Genomic DNA, 24,860 nt, shown 5'->3' with positions numbered 1-24,860 from the left:
TCATTCTCTCATTCGTTCATTTATTCATTGAACAATATTGCCTGAGCAACTCATATATCTCAGGCACTTTCTATTAGGTTGGTGCAAAAGTAATTGTGGGTAATTGCAAAAGTAATTGCACCCACCTAATAGATTTGGAAGGCAGGATACATCAGTAAGTAAAGCAACCCAATCCGCATTCTCCAGGAAGTATCCCGTGTGTGTGTGTGTGTGTGTGTGTGTGTGTGTATTTGTGTACCTGCGTGTGTGCACACGTCCTGCATTTGCAAGGCTGTGTGTGCCTGGGCATGCAAGAGCATGAATTTTCTGGAACAGAAAGGAGACCCCGGGCAGGAACAAGAGCAGGGCTGGGCCTCCGTTTCAGCCCTGGCCCGCAGACCCTGCCAGCAGCTTCTGCTGAGAGGGGAGCTTTGAAAAATCCTCTGTTCTCCAGAAAGCCCTCCTTGGCACAGCGACCTCCCTTCTGCCTGCTCTTCCTATCTTAGGGGCTGCGTCTGCTTCCCAGGCTCAGGCTGGGTCACTGTCAGGACTCGCTGCTGGGCCAAGGTCAGCAGAAACACTCACCCAGGGCTTCAGGTGAGGCCAGGCTGGCGCCACGGGGAGGCTCACTTTTATTGCTCACCCAGCCACTTGCTGAAAAATTAATTTGCACGTGAATCACATTTATTGAGACCTTCTGGATCAGATAACAGATGCAGACCGGCCTGTTCCGCAAGGCCATCCAGAGAAGAAATCCTAAAAAATTCAGTGGACAAAGGGATGCCTGCTGGCCGAGGCTCGCTCCTAGATCGAGCCCCTCCCTCGAGGTGTGCTTGTGTGTATTTGGAAGGCTCCCCTGGCATCAGAGACTCCAGGCTCCATCCTGCAAGGGCTCCTAGAGCGGAGGCTGGGCTGTGCCGCCGGGCACTCCCGACCGGCTCTCTGGATTGGTTCTCCTGTAGCCCCTCGGAAGCAACCAGGAGCCGGCCCTCCCCTCCCTGGCCATCTGCTTGAAGCATCTGGTGATCAGGTGCAAGCCCCACACCGGAGCATTCAAGCTGAAATGTGCAGTCACCTTGCCACCCACACTCGCTTTTGTTACGCGGCCAGGCTGCCCCTCTTTGTGTCGGGTAGAACAGTTTGGGGATGGAAATCCGACTGCTGGCACTGGGAATTCACCATGGCTGAGCCGAGATCCTGCAGGCCGAGAGGCTGGCCCGGCCTCCAGACCCGGCTGTCCCCTCTCACCAGGGTCCATAGACATGTCTCCAGCAAACGGGTGGGCTTTCCAGAGCAGGGAGAAGATTGCTCTCGAATGTCCTCTTTACCCCACTGGGTCCAGCAGGTCTCAGATATTTGTATCCTGCCATAAAGGAGAAATGCTCATTAGTTTTGTGCCTCCACCATTATCTAGTAAGGAAAGGGTAGGTTGCTCCCAGTGCTACTGCTGGCCTGGACTGCTGGCCTGGAGTGATCGATAGCTCTTCAAAGGGTGATTCCCTGGGCTACCAGTGAGCGGGGATTGGGAGAAGGCTCAAGACCTGCTCCTGAGGCCGATTGCCTCTGCGCTAACCCAAGCATCTTGGAGGGCAACGTGGGTGTCTGTATTGTTGAAAACATTCTGTTCTTCAGCTTTAATAAGCACCCATCAGAGAGCACTCAAAGATTAATATGGGGGAGTTTTCATCACCAGAGAGTCCATTTCATTTTCTGAGCCACTGACGACTCAGCTGAGAGCTGCGGACTCACGACACCAAGAGGTACTTTGGCTTGATTTTCAGTCTTGTAAAACACGGCCCCTCGTGCTACCTCCCCAAACCACTACAGGCCTGTCCTCACGGCTGCCGGAGCCCATAGGCATTGCATTTAGCATTCTTCTCCTGCCAGGGGTTCAAGGTAAATATCTTCTCACAGAGGACAGAATGGGCCCCCATTTGAAACTATTAACTGTGCGTAATAGTTCACTGGAAGCAGTCTCTTTTGGTTTGGGTTTTAGTAGCTCTGTGTGAACTTAAAGATGAAAGTGATGTCCTACTATGTGCTGGGGATGCATTTTCTGTTCTTCTTTCTACAATAGCCACGGGCATTACTCTGGAATGTTGTTACATGAAGAAACACCAAGAAACGTGTCTGTAAAAGTCCAGCCGGGTGAGGTGGCTCACACTTGCAATCCCAACACCTTGGGAGGCCGAGTTGGGCAGATCGCCTGAGGTTCGGAGTTCAAGATCAGTCTGTCCAACATGGTGAAACTCCACCTCTACTAAAAATACAAAAATTAGCCAGGTGTGGTGATGGATGCCTGTAATCCCAGCTACTCAGGAGGCTGAGGCAGGAGAATCGCTTGAACCTGGGAGGCAGAGGTTGCAGTGAGGTGAGATCACGACATTGCACTCCAGCCTGGGCGACAGAGTGAGAATCCATCTCAAAACAAACAAACAAACAAACAACAAAGAAATAAACAGACAAACCAGAAGTCCTGACTAGGCCCCGATCTCTGTCTCCACCTCTCCCAGTGTTAATTGTGACAAGCAGTTTGATGTTGCTTAAGTCACTGCTGGCTGAAATTAGTGAGAGATTTTATTCTTGAGAGACACAGAGAGAACAGAAAGAAGTCAAAATCCCTGACCGACTCCATTAGTTCATCTCAATCCCAAGGTATCTTCTTTAGATGATCTGGAAGATTGAATTCATGGGTATGGGCAGTTAAATGGTGGAGAGAGGAGGAAGAGGGCTGTGGATAACAGATTTCTAGATGATCTGTGACATGCCTACTTGTGAGAGTTCTACCAGCCAAGCCCTTTTCAATAAGATGATCGAAGAGGAAGATACTTATCTTTTAAATTTTTGGAAACTCTCAGCATTCCATAATTGATCCACTTCCTTAGTGGAAAAATACAACAACCAAAAGTCTTCAGCCTTAGATACTGGAATGAAAGCTGAGGTTGTTCACAGATATAGAAGAAGCTGATTGTGGTATCAGATAGAATCTAGCTATCAAATGCTTCCATAGGAATAGATAACTCAGGATGTCGATATTCAATTGTATTTATTCTTATTTTTATTATGTGTTGGCCAATTCTAGTTTTATATAATTATGGGGTACAAAGAGGAGTTATGGTCTTAAATACAACATGGGAAGATTGAATTAAGCTGATTAACATATCCCGTCACCTCAAATATTTAACTTTTTTTATAAGAACATTACAAATTTACTCTCCGGTGATATTGAAATGTAACAAACTCAACTATTAGCTATATTCACCATGTAATGCAAATGATCTAAACAAAAATTCAAAAATTCCTCCTATTGAACTGAGGCTTCAACTTCTGGTAACCACCATTCTGCTCTCTGCTTCTATGAGATCAATTGCTTCAGGGTCCATGTTTAAGTGAGAACACCCAGGATTTGTCTTTCTGGGTTTGGCATATTTCACTTCATATAATGTTCCACAATTCCATCCAGATTGTCACAAATTATATTATATTTTATTTTTATTTGATTTTTAAATTTTTAAAATTTTTTTTGTAGAGATGGGGTCTCACTATGTTGCCTAAGCTGGTCTTGAACTCCTAGGCTCATTTAATTCTCCTGCTTCAGCCTCCCAAAGTGCAGGGATTACAGGCATGAGTCATTACACCTGGCCAATATTAGATTTCAAACACCTCCTAAGGATCTTTAATTTTAAAGACACATCTTTTTCTTTTCTTCTTTTAATCAGCACATGAGTGTAACACGTGGTGCTATTTCCCTCATGAAACATTGCCTATACTAAGCACATGCCTGAAGTGACACTACCCCTGCCCCCACCCGCATCATAGCCCCTTCCCAGGAGCTCAGGCTGCGGGAAGGTCATTTCCATTGCATCCCTGTGCTACCTGGGCAGACCATCCCTACTGGTGTTAAAGACCCAAATGTCTTTCTCTCCCGCCTCTTGGTGGAGCATGAAGACAAGGTCCCATTGGCTTAAGGCGCGGTGCTGGCTTTCTCTGATGGTTGTGCCGTAAGTTAGCAGGATAAGTTTGACAGTAATTTAATTTTCATTGACAAATGCTGTCATAATATTGAGAACAAAGTGATATATTGTATCAACAGTAGTGGTCGACGCTCAGCCAGTCATATGGACTGGGCGAGCACCATATGGTTCTTCTAAGCTCGACTTGGAAAGCTCTGGCTAAGAACTTGACAAGCTTAAGATACCAGTCAGGAAAAATGATTACCCTTGAGAAGTTCCTGCCATGCCTCCAGTCTCGGAATTTCTTAGAGAAAAGGAGGGAGTGCTTCCTGGATACCAGCCAGGGTCCACCATACCCCTGGCCGGAGCAGTCCCTCAAGGGCACCTCGGGAGGAATGTGTCCCCCATGCACCGGGGCCAGCCACAGCCAAGCAGATTCTCTGCTGACAGCCGGCATAATCGAAAGTCCTGAGATGATAAAACACCATTGATTTCCTGTTGGTTTGTGTTTGTTCCTGGCTGTGGTCCTCTCCACTTAATGCCGGTGAATGTTGCATCCACGCGTGTGAATGAGGCCAGGAATGAAGTCTGGCCCACGTTACAAACTCACACAATCCAACCAGAAAGGGGATGGGATTTTCATTTTGGGAGTGCAGCTCGTTATGGCTGCATCTCCAGACCCCTTTCTGGGCCAATCAGAGCCAGAGCCGTGAGTAGATTACGTGTCAGTCTTTGTGTGCCTGGGTATGTGTGTGTCTGACTAAACTCTTAGCCAAAATCTCAGCTAGACGATTTGACCAAAAGTGTCACCACTGTCAAAAGCAGTCTCCGTTTGTTCTGCTTTCCTAACGCTGAGCTTATTTTAATTCTGGTTACTGTACACAGAAAAAAACAACTGATGAGCAAAGTTACAAACAGGCTGGGAGAGAAGAAAGCTGTGTGTGTGTGTGTGTGTGTGTGTGTGTATGCGTGTACCCCACACACGCATGTTTAGGGACACACCATATCCCCATGCACATTCGGCTGCTGTCCTTGTCTGGCTTGCCAAACGTTCAGGGGCCTTCCATTCTCTGAAGGATTCCCATCCCAAACAACACTAAGTAAAGAAACAGGCATATGGCGTGGATTGGAGATGGTGCAGTGTTGGCACAGTCCTCCTGCTGTGGTGAACAGGTATCTGGAAAAGATGAGAGTCCCGTTCTGCTCTTTTTGGAGTTCATCATTTATTTGGATTTTGTGGTTGTTGCTTTGTGTTTATTATTATCTTAACAAAGAGAGGGAGAGTGTGCAATTCGCAGAACTGGGCACTGGTACAACTGCTCTCCAAGATGGCTCCCTGCCTGAGCCAGGGCTGTCCTTCTTGCAAGGCACTGTCTTGTCCCACCCTGCATGGATCCTCAGCTCCCAGGCTCTCTGGCCAGGAGCAAGGGCTGCCTGCAAGGTGCAGGGGGAGCATCTAAGTACAGATGGTTCTCTGGAGGCCCTGAGAGCTCCTGGGTGTGGCTGGGGGTGTCCTTGGTCTTGAAAGACAGTGTTGACTTGAAAAAGCAGGGCAGATTGGAGGAGCAGCTGCCCTCCTTGTGGATGGCATCCGTTGGTGGCTGTGTAAAGAGGAGTTCCGGACTGCCTCCCATTACCATTTCATTACGCGACAGCAGACCCATACACAGATCCATACGCTGCCTCTTGGATGGGGTTTCCAAACACAGCAGGACACTGCGGAGAGTGCTTACCTCCTCTCCTGCCTGCTGGAAACCCAGCTCCCTGCCATGTGGCGCTTTCTGAGCTGCGGCTGCAGGCTCTCTCCAGGTACTCCAGCTGATGGGTGCCCCCAGAGGATGAGTGACCGCTGGAGAGCTGTGCAAGGTGCCAGTGGCTGCAACATTTTCCAGAAGGGTCTCTGGAGAGAATGTGTCAGGAAAACACCCAGCCAAAGGATGTTTTCTCACCCAGGTACCTCTGGGCTTTGGAATCTTGCTTGGTGGGGCCCGGGGATGGGGTGTCACCCCTTCACAATGGTGGTCAGCCATGAGACACGGTGACCACCTAAGAGGAGCTGGCTTTTCTTATCTAGGCCGGACTCACCAGCATTTGACTGATGAGGGAAATGAGATAACCGGGTCCTCCACAGACAGGGAAGGTGAGAGGGTCATTGGCTCTATGTGCTGATTCCAGGATGGGTGATCATCTCCCCCGTGGCAGTGTGGTGGAAGGGATTGGGGAGCGGATGCGTGTCCTGGCTCCACCGTGTCTGAGCAAAGATTCCCAACCTCATGAGGCCCTTGTCTCTTCATGGATAAAAGGAAAGTATTGCTTGTGAAAAAATGACGATTCCCCATGTTCTTCAAGTAAGAGGCTCCCTCCTTCCTTCCTGGGGATTTATCATCTTTATGTTTAAAGAGAAAAGTCGACAGGGTGGAAGCACAAAAAGTTATTCTTTCTGTTTAAACCCATTTTGTGATGTTGAATTTCCCCCACCCATTTCGGGTGAGATCTAGGCGAGGTCCCACAACATTTTTGGTCATTTTGGAATAACACAGGGTCTTTGTGTGCCTTTGAGTCATAGAAGAGCCTCATTTTGGTCATGGAAGCACATGTTTCAATGTTATACTCCTAACTCCAAGCTTCTTGTAGAGTGGGATCATCTTCTGGAGCTGGCTGCAGCCTGCTGCGGGCCTGAGGACGGGGACAGGCCGTGTCTTCTCTGGTCCCTGGCCTTGTGTTTTCCTTTCTCCTATGCGTTCTGACCACCCTGGTTTTGAACAGGGTCTGCAGAAGAAGTCGGGGCTGGAAACACGGCCATGACAGTTGTTTTTCTCCTGGGCTGGATCCTTTCTGGAGTTCTTTGGGCTCTCCCCCATTTCTAGGATTCTGTCACCTACAGTTTGGGCACGTAGCCTCTGGCTGGTTGCTGGCTGCTAGCCCTTCAGCAGGGAACATCCAGTGTCTTCCTGGTGAGTTGTTTCATCCTTTTAGGCAGACTCTTGGACAAAGTCCTTGACAGCATTTTTATGCAGAGGGTCCTTCCATAGTGACCCACATCTGGACCTTGGGAAGTATTCTTCACATCTTCCAACAAACTAAAACTGGAACCTTTCCCCATACAGGCCTCCTTTCAACCCACCCTAAGAATAGCCTCTAACTTTTCCACTTTTGCATAGCTGGGCTTCATGACCCACTGACACCAAGGGATATGGAACAGGTTCTCTTTAAGAGTCCATCAACTGGGATTGAAGTGAAGGAAGCAACCTCTGTCCATCCCCCATGGAAAGAGGGCTGGTAATAACATTACACCCACCAACCCTTTCCAAAGAACTCCTCTATTTTGCAACTCTCTGACTTTTCAAATTCAATCCTTCTATAGCCTCAAATTGGGTCTTGGCATGAGGTTGAGGACACTTCTTGTCCAGTCTTTCTCAATTTGGATAAAGCAAGCATTCGTCCTTTACATTTTGTGGTCAGACTTTTGGAGTTTCCATCTAAAGAGTAACAAAAGCACAAATTTTAACATCCTTCTACCCTTGATGATCATGCAGCTCTTCTTCCAGTCCAAACTCAAATCTTTTTCTAGAGCATCATTCCTTTTTTCTCTTTTGAGATACTTAGTGAGAGCAGAGTTTATTAGTTTTGCACTTACAGTAGCCCTTCTGGTACATAAAAATTGATTGAGCTAGTTGCTTCTCACCTTGCTTTTCTGAGAAAGACTGTGTCTTTTTTTTTTATAGCAAGAGATAGACAAAGGCAGCAAGGTATTTTGAGGGTTTTTTGCAAGGCTGATGTTATGTAGACAAATAGATTGCCTCTGTACTTTGTCTTTTGCTCTGCTGTTGGGTGTTTGGGACATCACAGTGCAACCTAAACATCCTTGTGGCTTACTCATGGACTACCCAGAAGTAGTCCATGCAAGCCCTGAAAAGTCTTTCCTGAATGTTCCAGTCTGCCTCAGACAACCTGGTATCAGCTCCAGGTCTGTTGTGTTGACACTGCTTCTGGTCTCTGGGAAACACTAAGGTCAAACTTGATGAAAGGCCAGAAAGCCCGGCCAGGATGGCTGGTCTTTCTCAACCCAGACCTCTGTTCCATTTTAGCATATCTCTTCTATCAGTCATGAGGACTTTTAGGGTCTTAACATCTCACACTGCTGTATTAGTCTGTTCTAGATTTGCTATTACCTGAGACTGGGTAATTTATAATGAAAAGAGGTTAAACTGGCTCACAGTTCTGCAGGCAGTACAGGAAGCTAGATGCTGTATCTGCTCAGCTTCTGGGGAGGCCTCAGGAAACTCACAGTCATGGTGGAGAGTGGAGTGGGAGCCTGCGCTTCACATGGCCGAGCAGGAGGAAGCGTGAGAGGGGGGAGGTGCTATACACTTTTAAACAACCAGATCTCAGGAGAACTTCCTCACTATCACAAAAACATTACCAAGGTGGGTAGTGTTAAAACCATTCATGAGAAATCTTCCCCGATGATCCAGTCACTTCCCACCAGGCCCCACCTCCAACATTTTACAAGTCTCTACATCAGATTTGAGTGGGGACAGAGACCCAAACCATATCAACTGTTTCGTCTTCTGACTCACTGGGGAGAATTTGTCTGGGCTTCTGAGGGGATTGTAAGGCAGTCATGGACCAGATTAGCACAAGAGCAAAACTTTATATATCTTTGCAGTCAAGAACAGGACACATTGGCGTTTTAAGCAAATGGAATCTTCTCCAGCTAACTCTTTCTTGAAGTGTTTCCAAACTAGCTCTTAATTTCAGATGTTGTACTCTTAGTCTCACAATTTCCAGTTGATTTCTTTTGGTGATTCCCATTTTCTGCCTAAACTCCTTATCTTGTCATCTATTTTCTTAAATATATCAGGTATAGTTCTTCTAAAGTCTGTAACTCTAGAACTCAATATTTGGATCTTCTGTGGGCCTGATTACATTAGCTGTTGCCTGATTTTCCGTCTTTGTTTTTACTCATTTGCTCTTATTTCCTGGTGTACCTGGTAATTTTTTATCAAATGTCAGACATGGCATATACAAATTTTAGAGATGCATTTTGGCTCTATATAAGAACCGCCAAACAGGAATGTAATGTGAACCACCCACGCCATTTAAATTTTGTAGTAGCAATATTAAATAAGCATGAATACATAGTTAACTATTTTTAAGAATGTATTTTGTTGTATTTAACCTGGTATATGCAAAGTGTTATCATTTGAACAGGTAGCCAATATAAAGAGTATTAATGGGACATTTTACATGTCTTTTTTGTATGAAGTCTTGGAAATCCAGTGAGTGTTTTACCCTCATAGCAATTCTCAATTCTGACAAAGCCCCATCCCAAGTGCCCAGTAGCCACATGTGGCCATCAGTTACCCTGTTGGACAGCACAGCTCTGGATGGTGTTATCTTCCTCTAGGGAGGATTTACTTTTGTTTCCAGTAGGCCGTTAGGCTTGGAAAAGATCACCTTAAGTCAATCAGAAATTGAGCAGATTTTAAGGGTTTATTTCTTACCTGTTCTTACTCCTAACTGTGCCCCTTTAGGGGTAACAAATAAATGTGCGGGGTGCTTATCAGGAAACTTTTGCCTTACCAAGCCCTAGATTCTGGTGTTTATCTTCTTGGTCCCTTGGACTATGGATGTCTCTGATTTGCTTCTCAGCATCTCGGTGGCTGCCATTTGTAAGTTCACAACTATCTCAAGGGGAGAAGCAAAGTCAAAAGCAAGCCCAGCATTCTGTGCTCCTTCCTTTTTAGAATCTTGACCTGTCAAGTCCTGGCTCCTTTGATAACTCTATTACACCTTGAAATTATTTATATACACACGTACTGGCCAGGTGCTGCGGCTCACGCCTGTAATTCTAGCACTTTGGGAGGCTGAGGTGGGCAGATCACCTGACGTCAGGAGTTTGAGACCAGCCTGGCTAATATGGTGAAAACCCCATCCCTACCAAAAAATACAAAAATTAGCTGGGCGTGGTGGCGCATGCCTGTAGTCCCAGGTACTTGGGAGGCTGAGGTGGAAGGATTACTTGAATCCAGGAGGCAGAGGTTGCAGTGAGCCAAGATCACGCCACTGCATTCCAGCCTGGGCAACAGAGTGAGACACTGTCTCAAGAAAAATAAATTGTTTATATACACACATATACACACCACTATTTTTTTCATGCAGCTTTTCTAGTTGTGCTCAATGAGACAGTTGATTTGTTACAAGCTCTTTTACTATAGCCAAAAGTAGAAGTAAAATAACATCTTAAATAACTAAAACCAGATTTTCCTCCCCTGTTTGGCAATCAGCACTGTTTCAGCCTTTGAGAGAAAACTTCTTTCTTTACTTCTGACTCAGCACACCAAAATCTCTGGGGAAGATTTTGTCCCCAGTTCTAAGGACTGGCAAATTGAGGTATTGTAAGATTGTGCCTTGGAAGAGTCAGGCCCAAGATCCTCTGGGCTTCTCACTGCACCGTCCTACCAGCCTGCATGGCAGGGAGGTTTGCTGACCTGGTGTTTGTACTGGTAGCTCCTGAATATCCTTCTGTGCAGGCACAGGCACTCCATATGGGAACATGAAGAAATGGTAGCAGTGGCCGTCATTCCAGGCAAGCTTACAGTTTCACAGAGATCAGAGGCACGTTGAAAGGACACTCATTTCTTATGCAGCATTTACTAAGATGTTGTCTTATACCAGACCCTGGGCTACAGCCTTGTGTCAGCAGCAGAATGCCGTCATTCACAGCCCTGCTGTTGGGGAGCATGTCTCCTGGGGCACATCCTGGTTTCGTATGAGGGCCCTATCTGGGACATAGACGCAGAATGTTGTGGACACATGACAACCCTACGCAGCTGTACACATTCCCACCTGCGCAAGCGTCTAGTTCAGCTTCGGTATCGCATAGTTATCTCTGGATCAGCAGTAAGACCTTATGATGTTTCAAGTGTAAAATATTTAAATAAAACATTTTACCATGTTAGTAGGATAAAAATCTTTAGCATTAATAGAAATTTTGCTTTTTCACAAAAAATGGAAGTTAATTGAAGCTTACTTTTAATTCACTACATTTAACCCAGTCTGTTTTGTTTTTCAAAAAAGAAATCAACCTGTGTTTTCTTGAAAGAAAAGCAAATTCTACTTTTTTTTCCTGTTCTGATTATTTAAAAAATAGGAGAAAAAACTCCCAAACATTGCTTACTGCATGAAGAGTGCCAGTTTTAGTTTCTCTCCTTTCAGCTTTCTTCCTGTGCCTAGCTTTTATGGAATTGTAATCTTACTGTCATATGATTTCTGCATGTCATATACATATAATATATATGTGCAGTATGAAATGTTTTCTCATGTTATTAAGACATATGTGTATAAATGTATGACTACACTAAAATATCATTATATAGTTATTTGCCCTATTGTTGAATATGTTGACTCTTTCCAATTTTTTTTTAATATTACAAGTATAATACAGGGAATGTCTTTGAACATAAAGGCAGCTCCTCTTATTCCCCCTTCACCCTCGTGTTTTAGAGTATTTCTCTAGGGAAGACCACCAGAAATGGAATTACTGCATCAAAGCAATGGAATATTTATATCCTCTTTCACTTAATTTTAAGCCTCAGATTTACTCCTCAATGGGAAGTTACTTCCCGCCAAATCTCAAATCCAAGACAGGAATTAGGTGGCGTCTCTTGGCCGAGATGTAATGCCTGTCCCAAGATGAGGAGACCTAGAGGATGGCAGTAAAGTGGGGCAAGTCTTTGAAGGTGTTTGAGGGGTTGGTTGTGGATGGAAAAGCGACCCTGATTGCAAAGCCAAGGATAATAGTACAAGCCAAAGGAAAGTCTATTTAATGAGATTGGCAATGCACTTGCAGGAAAACCTTTTGAGAAAAAAGTACAGCAAAGTTTGCAGGGCCACCTCCCTCTGAAAGGCAATGTTGATGGGGGCCGTTGCTGATATGGCATGGGTGTTGGATTTTGGCAACTGAATCCTATTTTAGATGCATTGTGAGCTGAATCCTATTTTAGATTGACTCATGTAAGGAACCCCGTGGTGACTCTATAAATCAGAAAGTTCGTTTGCATTGCAAATTGCCCTTTCCTAAGTAATCTTCAGCTCCTTAATTTTACAAATTGTATATTGGAAATCTTTTATTTCTGTATATTGGTTGTTGCAAAGTACACTTGGAGGACACTTGGGTCCATTTCAACCATGGAGTTTGGGGGTCTTGTTGCAGGAAAGTTCTTCTAGTCAATCCTTCCCTGGGGGTTGTCAGTCTGTCCTCCATCTCTGGTGAACTGCTGGTGGCATTTGCCTTCCAGGTTAAGCCCCAATGATAAAGTCACTGCCAGGACCCGCAAATTGAAGGAGAAATGGACCTCAAAAGCTTCAGAGGAGACTGAAATGTGTCAGCTGATTAGAAGGTAGAAGGTCAGAGAGACTAGAGAAAACTCAAGGCGTGAGCTGAGCCTCGGGCTCTCATTATGGAGAGGAGGCTGAAGTTTCAGAAGGAAATTTTGATCATCAGAAGTGCCTGCAGGAGGTCCTCGACTCTAGCAACAGATTAGATCCCACTGAGAAAGGAGAGACTGTTGTGCTGCAGACCGTTGTCCAGATGGGTTTCAGGAGATGATGCAAAGGCTTTGTCTGAGGATGAGATGGATGAGTCAGTCAGTGCTTTCTTTGAGTGGATCAAATATCAGTAGACTTGGATCTCTTTGTCCTGAGCACCTGAGTGAAACAGGCTGTGTTGAGGGTGAGAGCCCAGCTCCCCAAGGGACACAACTGAGGTCTCTGTCTGACAATGGCCTCAGCACTGGGGCTTTCTCTTACCTTTTTATGTCAACACCAAAAGCCATGGAGCTGGGCCTTAAAAACATTATTCAAAAGTCATATCTTAAGTTATGACCTTTCTTTAAGTATTTATAACTACTGATTGGATTTCATAAGTAAAGCCAGATTTGCATAAATTAATAAAATATTTCACTGGGTAGCATTCTTTCCCAACTTATGGGGGATCCTGTGGTTGAGGGGCCGGTGCTTCTTCTCCTGCTGGGTTCATGAATCTAACCTTTCCACTGGGGCTGTGTCCTCCATCCCAGCCTTGGCTGCTGTAAACCATGCTAAAATGTCACTGAACTTTGCAAGTTACTGAATTTGCTGGGGTGTTACTTAAACCTCCAAACCTAATTGGAGGTGGATGTGGGAGAAACAGTCCAAGATCCACACTCGACTTGGGAAGATTTGGAAAGAGTCCCATGATGTCAGGTCCCTGCTGGGGCTTGGTGGAAAATTTATACAAGTATCAGTAATGATTTAACAATCAACTCGTCCTAAACTTTTATACCATTTATATAGTGTTTAATTTACATGGATTTCTTCATTTTACATGTAGTAATTAATTTTGTCTTACTGACAGATGATTCTCAATGACTGATTTCAAGACACATTCCGGACAGGTACTTTTTAACCCTTCATTTTGCTTCAAAAAGCATTATTCTACTCTGGGGTTCTGCCAACTATCGCAAAGCAATTTCTGGAGGGGGGGTCTTGGGGGACCAACCTGTGTGGAAGCAGGGAGGTGGGAGGTGAGTTTTCATGTAGATTGTATGTTTACTTAGGGTAGCTTTGGGTGGAAGATTGGGAGTTGGGTTGGGGGGGGGGCGCTTAAATCTCCCCCAGTTAACCCCTTGCTCTTCTTAGTGAATATTGCTTTAGGCCATGCTTGAGTGAACTCCAAGATATTGGAAAAATTTTCTTTGCTTTAGAAAGCAAAGTAGAAATTCCCAAATTCAATTTGAATCAAAAATCGGGGGAAATGATAGAATGAACCAAACCGAAAGGCAAACATTTTTTGTTATTGATTTCACATTTCGATCTCTGTTACATGTGTTGTAAATGTCATCTGTCCGAAGGTGAGAGCTTCAGAGACAAGTGTTTGAAATGGCAGTGGAGCCACAGATACCAAGTGAGCTCTGTGGTTTAGCTTTACTTGTTCAAGAAGTGCTTGTCCACTTCAGTTGTTTCTGGGAGATGTTGGAAGAGGGATCTGCAGTCAAAACAGAGTGGGGTGCATTTTGATCTGCTAAACTTAGCTGTTTCTCTCTCTCTCTATATATATATATGTATATTTTTTTAAAGAAAATTTCCTTCTTCCTTTCATTCTTAGTTTGTAATCTCTAAGTATGAATTCATAACTATTTGGTTTAAGGTGTGTACATCTCCAGAGTTAAAATGGAGAGAAAACTTATAGTGGACATTTCTTTAAAAAAATTTTTTTGGGGGAGAAGCAGTGCCTTGATGCTTTAGTATCACAGGATATGACTATTATAGGACACTCCTGTTATTATTAATGAGGAGGACATGTATCCTTCATTTTGCAACTTTTCATCCTCAATGACCTTTTAAATATGGAAACTGTTGAAGTCACATTTTAATATTAATGAATGATGTAAAAGGTAAATGAAGTTCAAATTATTCTAATACTCGCATGTTAGGATCTGTGTCTATATCCATATCTTCTCCATAGGCTTGTCATAACTTTATAAGTGGCAAAGGGATTTGAGTGCGAAGCCCCACAGATGAAGGCCGTCTGTTAGTGACTGAAGCCTACTTAGCGGATGGCGCCACCCTGCAGCAGGCAGGTTCCCACCTAGACACATATGTTCTGATGCTTTCGGTCATTATTCTGACCTAGACATTTACCAAGAATGAAGAAACATTCGTGTGGCGAAAAACACGCCTGCATTTTGGGAAAGTTCTCTATGCCGTTGCCCAGTCTGGCTTCTTGCTGGGTCAGCTTTGAGTTGGAGCCCTGAGGACAGCAGATCTCAGATCTAGTCACTGTCTTCTCCAGCCTCCTGCTACTGCATCTATAACTCTGTCTCCCAGTGCAAGAGTTGGGCCCCTTTGGGGATTTCTGCCATTACTTTTTCAGAGAAGGTATTCAGCTCTGGTTTAGCTTGTAGCAACAAAGGTCTTTTTGTGTCTCACGATTCCTCTCCCCTCTGCCTCTTCTTTCATCCCCGTAGCATCTATTATTACCGTAATGTGACTAAGGGGGCCTTTCTCCCTGTCATGTGCCTCCCCTACTGTCCTGGTGGAAAATAGTATGTTCTCTTACTCTTTACATCCATCATTTCCACCTAAGCACAGCATAGCAGCCTCTGGGGAAAGAAGCGTGAGCCTGCACACACATGTTCACGACTGTGTATACAGCTGCGTCTAGGAGCATGAATGTGCACAATGTGTGTTTAGGCAAGAGTGCATCTTTGCAAGGCGTGAAGGTGTGCTTGTGAATGTCCCTATGTAATGTGTGAATGTGTGCATGTGCAGGTGTGCGCGTGCTTCTGTGTGAAGCTGTCGGTGCATATGTGTGGAAGGGTGACTTTGCCGATCAGTGGGCACAGCTGTTGATCATGCACTGTCCAGACCACAGTGCTTTAGTTCCTTCTAGACATTTTCTCCATCTCTATTTGTGTTAATTATTCAAATGGCAATTAGTGGCTCTGCCCCCCTTTGGTCACAGTCTCCTAGTATTTGAGGGATGGTCATATATTCATCAGATTTCAATAAATCCTTTCCAACGTTATTGTCCTTGTTGTATTAACTGGCACCTGCCCTCCGACGTTACACCTGCAGGAGAATTCCACCACGTTTGGGCGCATTTCTGAAGCAAGGCCATTGATGTTCTGTGTTTTAAAAAATTAATTAAAAAAACTCAGATCTCGGGAAATTCCAGCAGTCAGTCTCCTTTTTTTATCCTAATCTCTTCATAGTAATGCTCACAAGTACCCTTGGTCCAGACAATTCTTCATTCATTCTCCACCCCCCACCACACTCACACCCAAACTCCCCACCGCTGGAGATTAGTCCTTTGTGAGTCAGTGCACAAAAGCTTTCTTAAAGTCCCAGTAAATTATACCCCTGGTTTCCCTCTTGAATTCCTTTTTGTTACTTTTTCAAAATATTCTATTAGTTTTGTTACGTATGATCTCCCTTTTGTGAATCCATGCTGAATATCTTTAATTAAATCATAACTTTCCCTATTTTGTCCCTGATTAGTGTTTCCAATATCTTCCCCACTGCTCAAGTCAAGCTTACTGGTGTTTAATTTCTTTGATCTCCCTTAGAGTCGTTATTAAATATAGGTGTTGCATAAGGGCTCTTGGCCACTGGTGCTTCTCCCGCTTCCCTGGGTGTTTTAAAAAGGTATTTGCTAATCGTTCCCCTGTTTCCTTGCCTCCTCTTGCACAAATTCTAAGATGGTTCCCATCTGCTCCCGGAGTTATCAGTCCTCAGACACTCTAATTTCTTTCTCACCTGTTCTGCTACTAGGCTGATTTCCTTCGGAAATATTTTCCTCTCCTTGGGAAATGCTTGTCTGTTGCTGGCATCTGTTTTCGTCTTCCCTTTATGGACATGAAAGCAAATAATTTAGTTTTCATTTTCTCTAGAAGTCGTCATCCCTTCTTCCAATCAACTATGTTCTATGTATGCCTCCTTGTGTGTGTTTTTTTTAAAAGCATTATAAACCCAGTTCCAGCAACTGCTTGCTAAGACCCCAATTTGGAAGTGGTATTTCCTTTCCAAAGGGTTGATAGCATCACCAACTTTTAATCTGGAGCAGGGAGTGCTGACCCTTTGCTAGTGAAACTGTTTTGGATGTCCCCGGCTGTTCTACAGCAAGCAGCATGAAGTCTTGAGGCTTCCCTGACAACCGGTACAAGAGGGACCTGGCCCCCTCTCTGGGTTTTAGGGAGTTGTAAAGTTTACCACGTGTCACTTTGGAAATCTCTCATTTGAAGTCAGCTTCAGCTGGGAAGTGCGCCTTCACTTTTCTTCTGCTCTGTGCTTCCGATTTTCCTCACACCTGAGGGATGCATCGGCTCTCCTATGACTCGCTTCCCTTCAGGCTGTACTGTGGGCTCATCCTCAAATGTAATGTGCTTCCTTTTCTTCCTGTGTTCCCAGGACACAGACTAAAAAGGGCTGCCCTGTGCAGAAGGTGCACACCCACGGGTTTTCAGATGCTCTTAGCTGCACGTGTCCCTGTCAAGGGGCTGGGCCCACAAGAAGTAACTTTGGAGTCCCCGACCTGCAGCCGCGTGGAAGCCTCCTCAGATGCACTGTTCCTCTCAGTTGACCTCATTTCCTTTTCCAGTACAACCCAGATCTGCTTGCTGAGACATCACTCTCAGGTTGTAAATTCTACACCAAATCAAAAGGCCAAATCCTTCCTGCAAACCCACAGGCACTCGACTTACATCACACCAAGGAGCCTGGCCTCAATGGCTATCTCAGGGCCCCTGGGCAGGGGCGGCAGAGGTGTGAGCCCCCACCCCTCCAGCACCAGCTACTGGTCTTCTGCAGGAGAGCAACTTCCCCGGGTCAAGTGGCAGAAACGACATCAGCCAACGTTTCCACAGAGTATGAGTCATAATCAGTACTTTTGACATTGATTCACATCAAAAGGCAAGCAGCCTGTGCTGTTCCCTGTCCCTCGTCCCTAACACAGAAGTGCCTGGAATTTGCCCACAAACAAGGATTTGCAATTTTAAAAGCTCAATAAAGGTAGTAAACAGACACACTCGAGTCAGTTTTTAAAAAGTGTGTTTAATTGGGTCAAATAGTCACTTTGGGGAAAAATAAAGATCGTTTATACTGGTTCTTTCAGTTCACATGTTTTTGAAAACCAATTGCCTGGTGCAGACCTAGTTCGTAATACCATCCAGAAGTGCTGATGATAAATGGGTGGGCCCAGGGTTCCCTCTGAACTTCAGGGGTTCTCTTCTTCACCACAGACCACTGTTTCTCCCTTGAAAGAGTCTATAGTCCCTTCACTTCAGAGCAATGGGGTAGGACGGCTGGGGTCCTGATTCCACAGTTAACCAGAATCAACCCTGGGGCTTGAGCCACCTCACGGTATGCCTGACAGCTGCCCCAGACAGGGAGGACAGTCCTCTGTCAGCCTCTGAGCAATGTTCCAGAAGCAATTTATAGATGGACTTGGTGAGCAAAAAGTAAGAGTCACAGGTGCTTCATAATAATTACTTGCACATTTCCAGAATCGGACATTCTGTCATTTAATAGACCTAAAACTAAAAAGCTTTTGTCTGTGAAAGGTGACCAATAGAAACAGCGTTTGGATTATATGATATCCCATAACTTAATCATATGGCTCTTAAGAGGGGGACATACACAGCTGTGTCTCACTAATATGCATGCAATATGTGTAAACTGATACGCTTTAATTCTAAACTTGTTTTTAGCAGGAAGAAAAAAGCATTTAGATGAAGAACATTAAGATTCAATATTAACCATTTTTTTCCCTTTGGGCAAAATTATTCATCACTTGATATTTATTAAAGCAGCATTTTGTCTTTTTCTTTTTCTTTTTTTTTTTTTTTTTTGCTATTGTGAGATGCATCCTGCTACTGATTTTCCAAACATCCTCAAAGTTTTGTGGCAAAGTGAAAAAGACACAGGAACAGCCAGTAGCCCCTTTGGGGTCACAGGAAAACAATCGACTTGAAAGATACACACTTGTGCTTTTGAAGCCCGAGAGTCATCCTAACCCCTAGGACCTAGTGACAGGGGCAAAGTTGGAGTAATTAATTTAGAAAGGGCTGACTGGTTTTCCACCTCTCCTATTACACATATTTGATTTGCCCATGCTCTCTGATGTTTTAATTGTTAGTTTATACTGGTTTAATCTGAAATATTTAAGTATATTTGCTTTGATAATCTTAACTAACAAAAAAAAAAAAAACTAAGACAAAGGAATTGTAGATTGGAGACTTTATTTTCAGGGCAAAATGATACGGGTAAGTGAACATCAACTGACCAGAAATTATTTGCTTCTGTCTGTTAGACACGTAATGGAGTCATTTAACTAGTCAAATTAGGAGCTGCAGAAATGCACCATGCTTCATTACTGAGTTCGAATGGGCACCATTTTACATTTACGTCAAAAATTATCTCATAGCAAATTAATGTTTTCATTGTGCAGAAAGGCTGAAGCTACGCAGTGTTAGCGGCACCTAGAGGCCATTGAGAAAATACTTCAAAGGGATGATCTACAAACAAGGACAAAATGATCAATAGATGAGTGGTAGTGGTGAGAGCCCTGACCCCATCTGAAAGTAAGAACACAGTCATTGAATCAAACTGGCTATCTTGGTGACCATATGAAGCTCTGAGGGGCCATGACGGTTATCCCAAACTTGGCCTAGAACTAAATATGCTGAAAGAGCCCCTAAGATTTCTCTCCTCTTCTTGTTACTCTTTAAGTCCTGAAAATATGTGTTGTTGTTGTTTTTTCACAGTTTGGAGTTTGCTTTTTCTTTTACCTATGGGCTTACATTATGTCAGAATCTCATATTTTAGCCGATGCACATTTCTGTAAATAAGCAAGGAGAGATTTTTTTCCTCCCACATTGCAAATTGGCATCCTTAGACTCTTCCTTTTGTCATTGGTAAAAACTTGCTGTCCATAGAAAGAGGCAACACAAGACACTGTTTCGTCTTAAAAAATACTGAACTGGGTAAATCCTCCATCCAAACAGATTACCAAGGTTGGTTGTGGTCCCAAGAATGTCAATCTCTGCTCAATTTAGCGAGAAATCATTTTAAATAAAATAGCAAAGCCCTCCCCAATGAAAATATGTGTTAAAATGATCTGCAAGTCGTCAGTGACTCTGGGACGTTGGAGCATACTGTCAGAGAAGAAGCAAAGGAGAGAATGGAAGCATATAAATAGCATTGAGAACTCGAGAATATTTCAAGACAATATTGATGTCTAAAATATATGTGAATGACTGCATAATGATCGAGGCAGACATAATTCAAAGTACAGTCAGAATCTGGCCTCCAACTCAGAGCTTTAAATTCTCCAAAAGACATCTGTTTGCTGAGAAAGCCTCACCAACAGCTGTGCCACATAAAGGGGAGAACCCGGGATACGGTTGGGAGTTGGCAGGTAGGGGAGCCTCACAGGGGTCAGGTGGGGTCCTGAAGGGTGGGCACCCACCTTCACTCCACAGGTACCGGAAGCGTGGCTGCTTTGAACAAAGGTGAGGGAGGTGCCTGTAGTTCCTAGAACCAGGTAGCAAATGTCGCCTGTGTGTTTTATCAGAAAGCGCCCCCGTTTTCAGCATCTCCAAAGGCCCAGTTGGGCACTGCGCCTCTCGGATGCTGACAAGAAGATTTGATGTTACTTCTCTGGTCCTTAACTTTGTTTACCCAGCTGCTATTCTTCTGATACTTAACTCTTTCACCTTGCAGAAAGCAAGGGTGAGGGAGGAAGGGAAGCTCCAGGTGTGATTTTTCAGAACAAAATATAACGCTGTGATTTATTTTTCTTAAAAAAGAGAATAAGCACGAGGAAATTGAATAGCGCCCATTTCACGCTTAACTGTGGTTCACAAATGAGAGTTTGTAATTAAAATGCTGTCTGCAAACCTATTCTGCAGACCCAAAAAGAAAACTTCCTCAGAATGTTATCAACTCTCCAGTTTCTGTAAAGATGCCGTATTTTCAGATTTCAAAGAGAGGATCTCCTTTTGAAAATAAAGAATTGTTGGGTATCATATGAGCCTGCTAAGTACAGCATTTTAAACCCACGCTGTGTTGAAAAATTCAAGAATTTGGCAGTGACCTTAAGGCCGCAGATAGGATGATGAAAAATGGGGAGATGAGGGCAGTGTTTAAAGGAAACTCTCTTGTTCTAACAGAAGCTTTGTGTGTGTGTGGCTTAAGCAAGTGGTTCAATAGCATTTCTTTGAAACAGAAACAAAAATGCTAAGAGCTGGTTACAAGTACTCTGGTCTTCTTTTCTCCTTAAAATGCAGGAAGAATTTTACCTCTTCTCATGAATCTTGTCTGCTGAAATGTCTCAGTCTTCATGTTATGTTTACCAAGGCCAGGCCGGAGGATCTGATAATTTATAACCATTCCTATTGGGTTTTATGTAATAACTTTGGAACTCATATAAAGTAATGATCCACAAACTCTTTTAATGTTCATTATAAAATATGAAATATTTCTCAGAACCGTTGCAATTATGTGACCAGACATAACTGTTTCACACATGAGTAAATACAGGGAGGTTTAACATAACTTTATTATCTTCCTGTCTTTTCTTCTCATTGATGTGATAATACTGTTTTAATATTTTTCTAAAGAAAAGTTAAGTAATTTTAGAATCTCTACTGAGGCCCGCTTTATTGGCTTTTGTAATAGAACTCTCAAATCTAATTGTATTTATGCTCAGACTGACACCACTAAATGTCGTGAATGGAAGGGAAATGCCCCCCAAAGCTGTGTATTCTGTAATTATCGATAGATGTGTCTCTGCTGACGAGGCCTGGGGATCTGGGGAGAGTCGGGGAAGTAAAGCTGAGATGGCAGCAGGCATTTCCACCGTCATCCTGAGGCCCCCGTGGACGCAGAGAGGTACTTTTCTAAGGAGTGAATGAGCCCCATCGTTCCGTGGGACTCACCAGGAAACTTTTTCCCCTTGACTCTGTGTGCTGTGTCTGCCTCTCCTGAGTCTGGAGTCAGCAGCAGGCAACTTCTAGTTTCATAGAAGGCTGATCTCCGAAGGGAATTTTCCTGGGCTTCCTGTCCTAGTGATTTGAGCTGAGTGGCATTGTCCCGGTTGCTTGACCTTCACCTGGGGCGTGGGCTTGGGGTCATCCCTGGCGGCTGTAAAGTCTCCTACAGTGATGGAAGTCAGAGAGGGATTATTCTGGAAATCCACTTCTTACTCCCCGTGTGGGCAGTGGAAGCGGTAACACCAAGGCTGGGAACCCAGTGACAGTGCTGCCTCCACTCTGGATGCCCCATCAGAATCCAGGATTCTCCCAGGACCGAATGGCGAGTATTTCTAGCCTAGTAAGGTTGGGTGGAAAAGATTAAACATGAGGGAAGGTGCTGTTATCTGGGCATTTCCAAGTCCTGAAAGGAGAGAGGGTTTCACCATGCTCGACTCTTTTATCTTACTTATTCTTAGACAAGTGTTTCTTAAAGTCTCATGTGCAACCAGGTCCCCATGGATCTTGCAATGGTGGCGATTCTGACTCAGTAGTTCTGGGGAGGACCCTCTCTTCTGCCCGTCAGCTCCGGGGTCACGGCCACGCTGCCAGTCCAGGGACCACACGTTAACTCTCGGTGTAGCATCTGTCTTCTCACTGCACGTCCACTTTCGGGGAGCAAAGCTGACACAGGGCATGGAGGGCTAGGGGGGCCCTCTGAGAGGCCCATGAGGACAATGAAAACTTGAAGAGCGGCCTGATGGCTGGAGCCAGTTCACTGTTGTGTTTTGTTTGACTTGTGTGATATTATACTTTTGCTTTTAATTGGTTGCACACAGTCTAAAAATGAAATGTATTTAAATTTACAAATCCAGGCTTTCAGGTTCTCTTGAAAAGCTAGAATGTCCGTGACAAGGGACAGAGGAGAGGTGGGATCCGCAGGAGCAGGGAAAGGAAGAGAGGTGGGAGCCCCTCCTTTAGGGAGGTGTGGCTCTTCCCTTCTCCGCCAAGAGTTCCTGCCCAGCCTGCCTTGCTCATAACACAAGAGTTTGCAGACAGGATAGTTAGACCCCAGGGAAAGAGGGCTGCTACCTTGGCACACACAGGGCATTTGCAGTGGTGGAGGCTGCGTGCCCCCCTGCTGCTGACTCTTGTCTGGAGTTCGCAGGAATGGAGAACTCTTGCCCCATCAGAACCCAGGATTCACCCGGGTGCTTTAGCTCTGCCTTCTGGCAAGTGCCATCTTCCTCTTTGAGGAGCTGTTCCTTAGCTCTGTAGTTCTCACAAGCAAGCCACTGGAGAGGGTGCAATTCCCAGCTAATTAAAGGTCTTGAGATCCTCCCCTCCCTGTCGCCGACACTCCTTTGAAATGAGCAGGCTGCATGAAAAGTGTCCCTGGCTGCTACCTGGCAGCAGGTGTGAGCCAAGGGCTGGTGCCCAGGCTGCAGGGGCCCAGTGGGAGCCTGACCTTCACCTAGGTACATCCAACAGGTGTGGCTGCCGGGCACAGTAGTCATCCAGTTCCTAGGTGGGCAGTACTGGGGATCATCACAAAATCTGGAAAGTTCATTAGCCGTAGAATCATCTGATCATCTTCTCACTTGGGCCTCTTCACTCCTCACCACCCGCCATATACACCCCGTCCCCAGTCCCTCCTGGAAACTAGTGGGTTGTGTTGGAGTCAGATGTGGCAAAACACAGCCTAAGTCAACATCCGTGGTTCCTAAAGCGAAAGAACCATGGAAGGCTTGTTTCCAAAGGTTTCTTCATGACTGCAACTGGTTGAGTGATGAAATAAAGGTGAAACCAAAAAGACCTTTCTGCTTCCCTGGGCAGTGACTGTCTAGGCCTTTAGTTCTTTTAACCAGGCGATTGTTGCTGTAATGGATCTCAGTGCTATTGGGGCGCTGACTGAAGCTTGGTTGTTTTTTTTTTTTTTTTTTTTTTTTTTTTTCCTGCATGAAGACCAGGAACCCAGTGCCCCCGAAGGCTGGTGGGCTTAGGTAAATTTGAGGGCTGGCCTTGAGGCAGGCTCTGCTGAGCTCCACACTTCAGCTGTGTCTTCCACCCACCCCCCACACACCTCCCATGCTGGGCAAAGCCACTGTGCTTACAACATTGACTTTCTTTATCCCCAAGCAGCATTCACGGCTAACTTTGCAGAAATTTTTATTTCTGAATGCTGGTTAAAGGCAGGATCTTCTGCTGCCAAATTTCTCAAGCTGTCACCTGCACAGTGAACAAGTGAGGAGTGGCCTGAGGCACCTGGCTGTGCTCCTGCAACTAAGAACTCTGTTCTTAGGGACTTAGCACTGGGTACATCTAGGGAGTTAGGAGGACTCACAGGACCCTCAGATTGACAGCTCTCAGCATTTGGCTGCTGGTTAAATAAATCTCACATGAGTTAAAATTTCTACCTGTTCTTCCATTTATAAGATAGAGTAAAATCAGCACTTAATGGGTCTTGTAGAGTATTGCAGTGACAGACTGCATAGGGGTAGCCAGGTGACTGCAAGAGCTTCCTGCTCTCTTCATCATCTTCTCAGAGAGCTTTGCTCATTTCTGTTTGTGAATATGAATAAAAGAATCTATTACATATTGCATTTGGAGAAAGCACTACGTGGTACCCAATTGTGGCCACATGCAAGGGGAGGGGAGGATCTCAAGACCTTTAATTAGCTGGGAATTGCACCCTCTCCAGTGGCTTGCTTGTGAGAACTACAGAGCTAAGGAACAGCTCCTCAAAGAGGAAGATGGCACTTGCCAGAAGGCAGAGCTAAAGCACCCGGGTGAATCCTGGGTTCTGATGGGGCAAGAGTTCTCCACTCCTGTGAACTCCAGACAAAAGCAATACTGAAAACCTGGCATGCTGATTGGTACAGGGAGCTGGAAGTCACTGAAAGGGGAAGGGCTGGAGAAACTGAGGGTGAACTCAGCCCTCACCTCAATGGAGTTTGCCGTTAACTCAGGGAAATGGAACTAAACTATGCAAGCCGCATTGCTACCCAAGACATGAGTGGGAAGGGAATGAGACTGGGGAATAGGGCAGAACTGAGCTGGGCCTGCAAAGATGGGGAGGGTTTGGCTAAAACCTAGTGTTTTACAGGTTTATCCAAGGAAGGAATCTAGCAATGATCTCCTTTTGCTCTTTAGTGTCTTTTCCTCTGACCGGTTAAAGATTCCTGTTCATGTTGGCTTGGTGGCTTACACCTGTAATCCCAGTGCTCTGGGATGCTGAGGTGGGAGGATCGCTTCAGCCCAGGAGTTCGAGACTAGCCTGGGCAATATAATGGAACCCTGTCTCTACAGAAAATGTAAAAATTAGCTGTGCGTGGTGGTGCACACCTGTAGTCCCAGCTATCCGGGAGGTTGCAGTTGGAGGATCACTTGAGCCCAGGAGTTTGAGGCTGTA

General features: G+C 44.9%; 1 protein-coding gene across 12 annotated transcripts in view; it reads left to right on the top strand.

Annotated features, from left to right (window-relative positions):
• Positions 1-24,860, top strand: part of ZNF536 (zinc finger protein 536) — a 488,765-nt gene that overhangs the window by 406,586 nt on the left and 57,319 nt on the right. For 2 of the 12 annotated variants that reach the window (XM_021930967.2, XM_021930966.2), the window contains one exon: positions 13,333-13,372. The exons of the other annotated variants lie outside the window; for them this stretch is intronic. In XM_021930967.2, the coding sequence (XP_021786659.1) occupies positions 13,333-13,346 (14 nt within the window). In that variant the 3' untranslated portion in view covers positions 13,347-13,372. The remainder of the gene's footprint in view (positions 1-13,332; positions 13,373-24,860) is intronic. 12 annotated transcript variants of the gene reach the window in all.

This window comes from Papio anubis, chromosome 20 (genome assembly GCF_008728515.1).
Source record: "Papio anubis isolate 15944 chromosome 20, Panubis1.0, whole genome shotgun sequence".
In the NCBI taxonomy this organism is placed as follows: Eukaryota; Metazoa; Chordata; class Mammalia; order Primates; family Cercopithecidae; genus Papio; species Papio anubis.
This window is presented reverse-complemented; position numbering and strand designations above follow the sequence as displayed.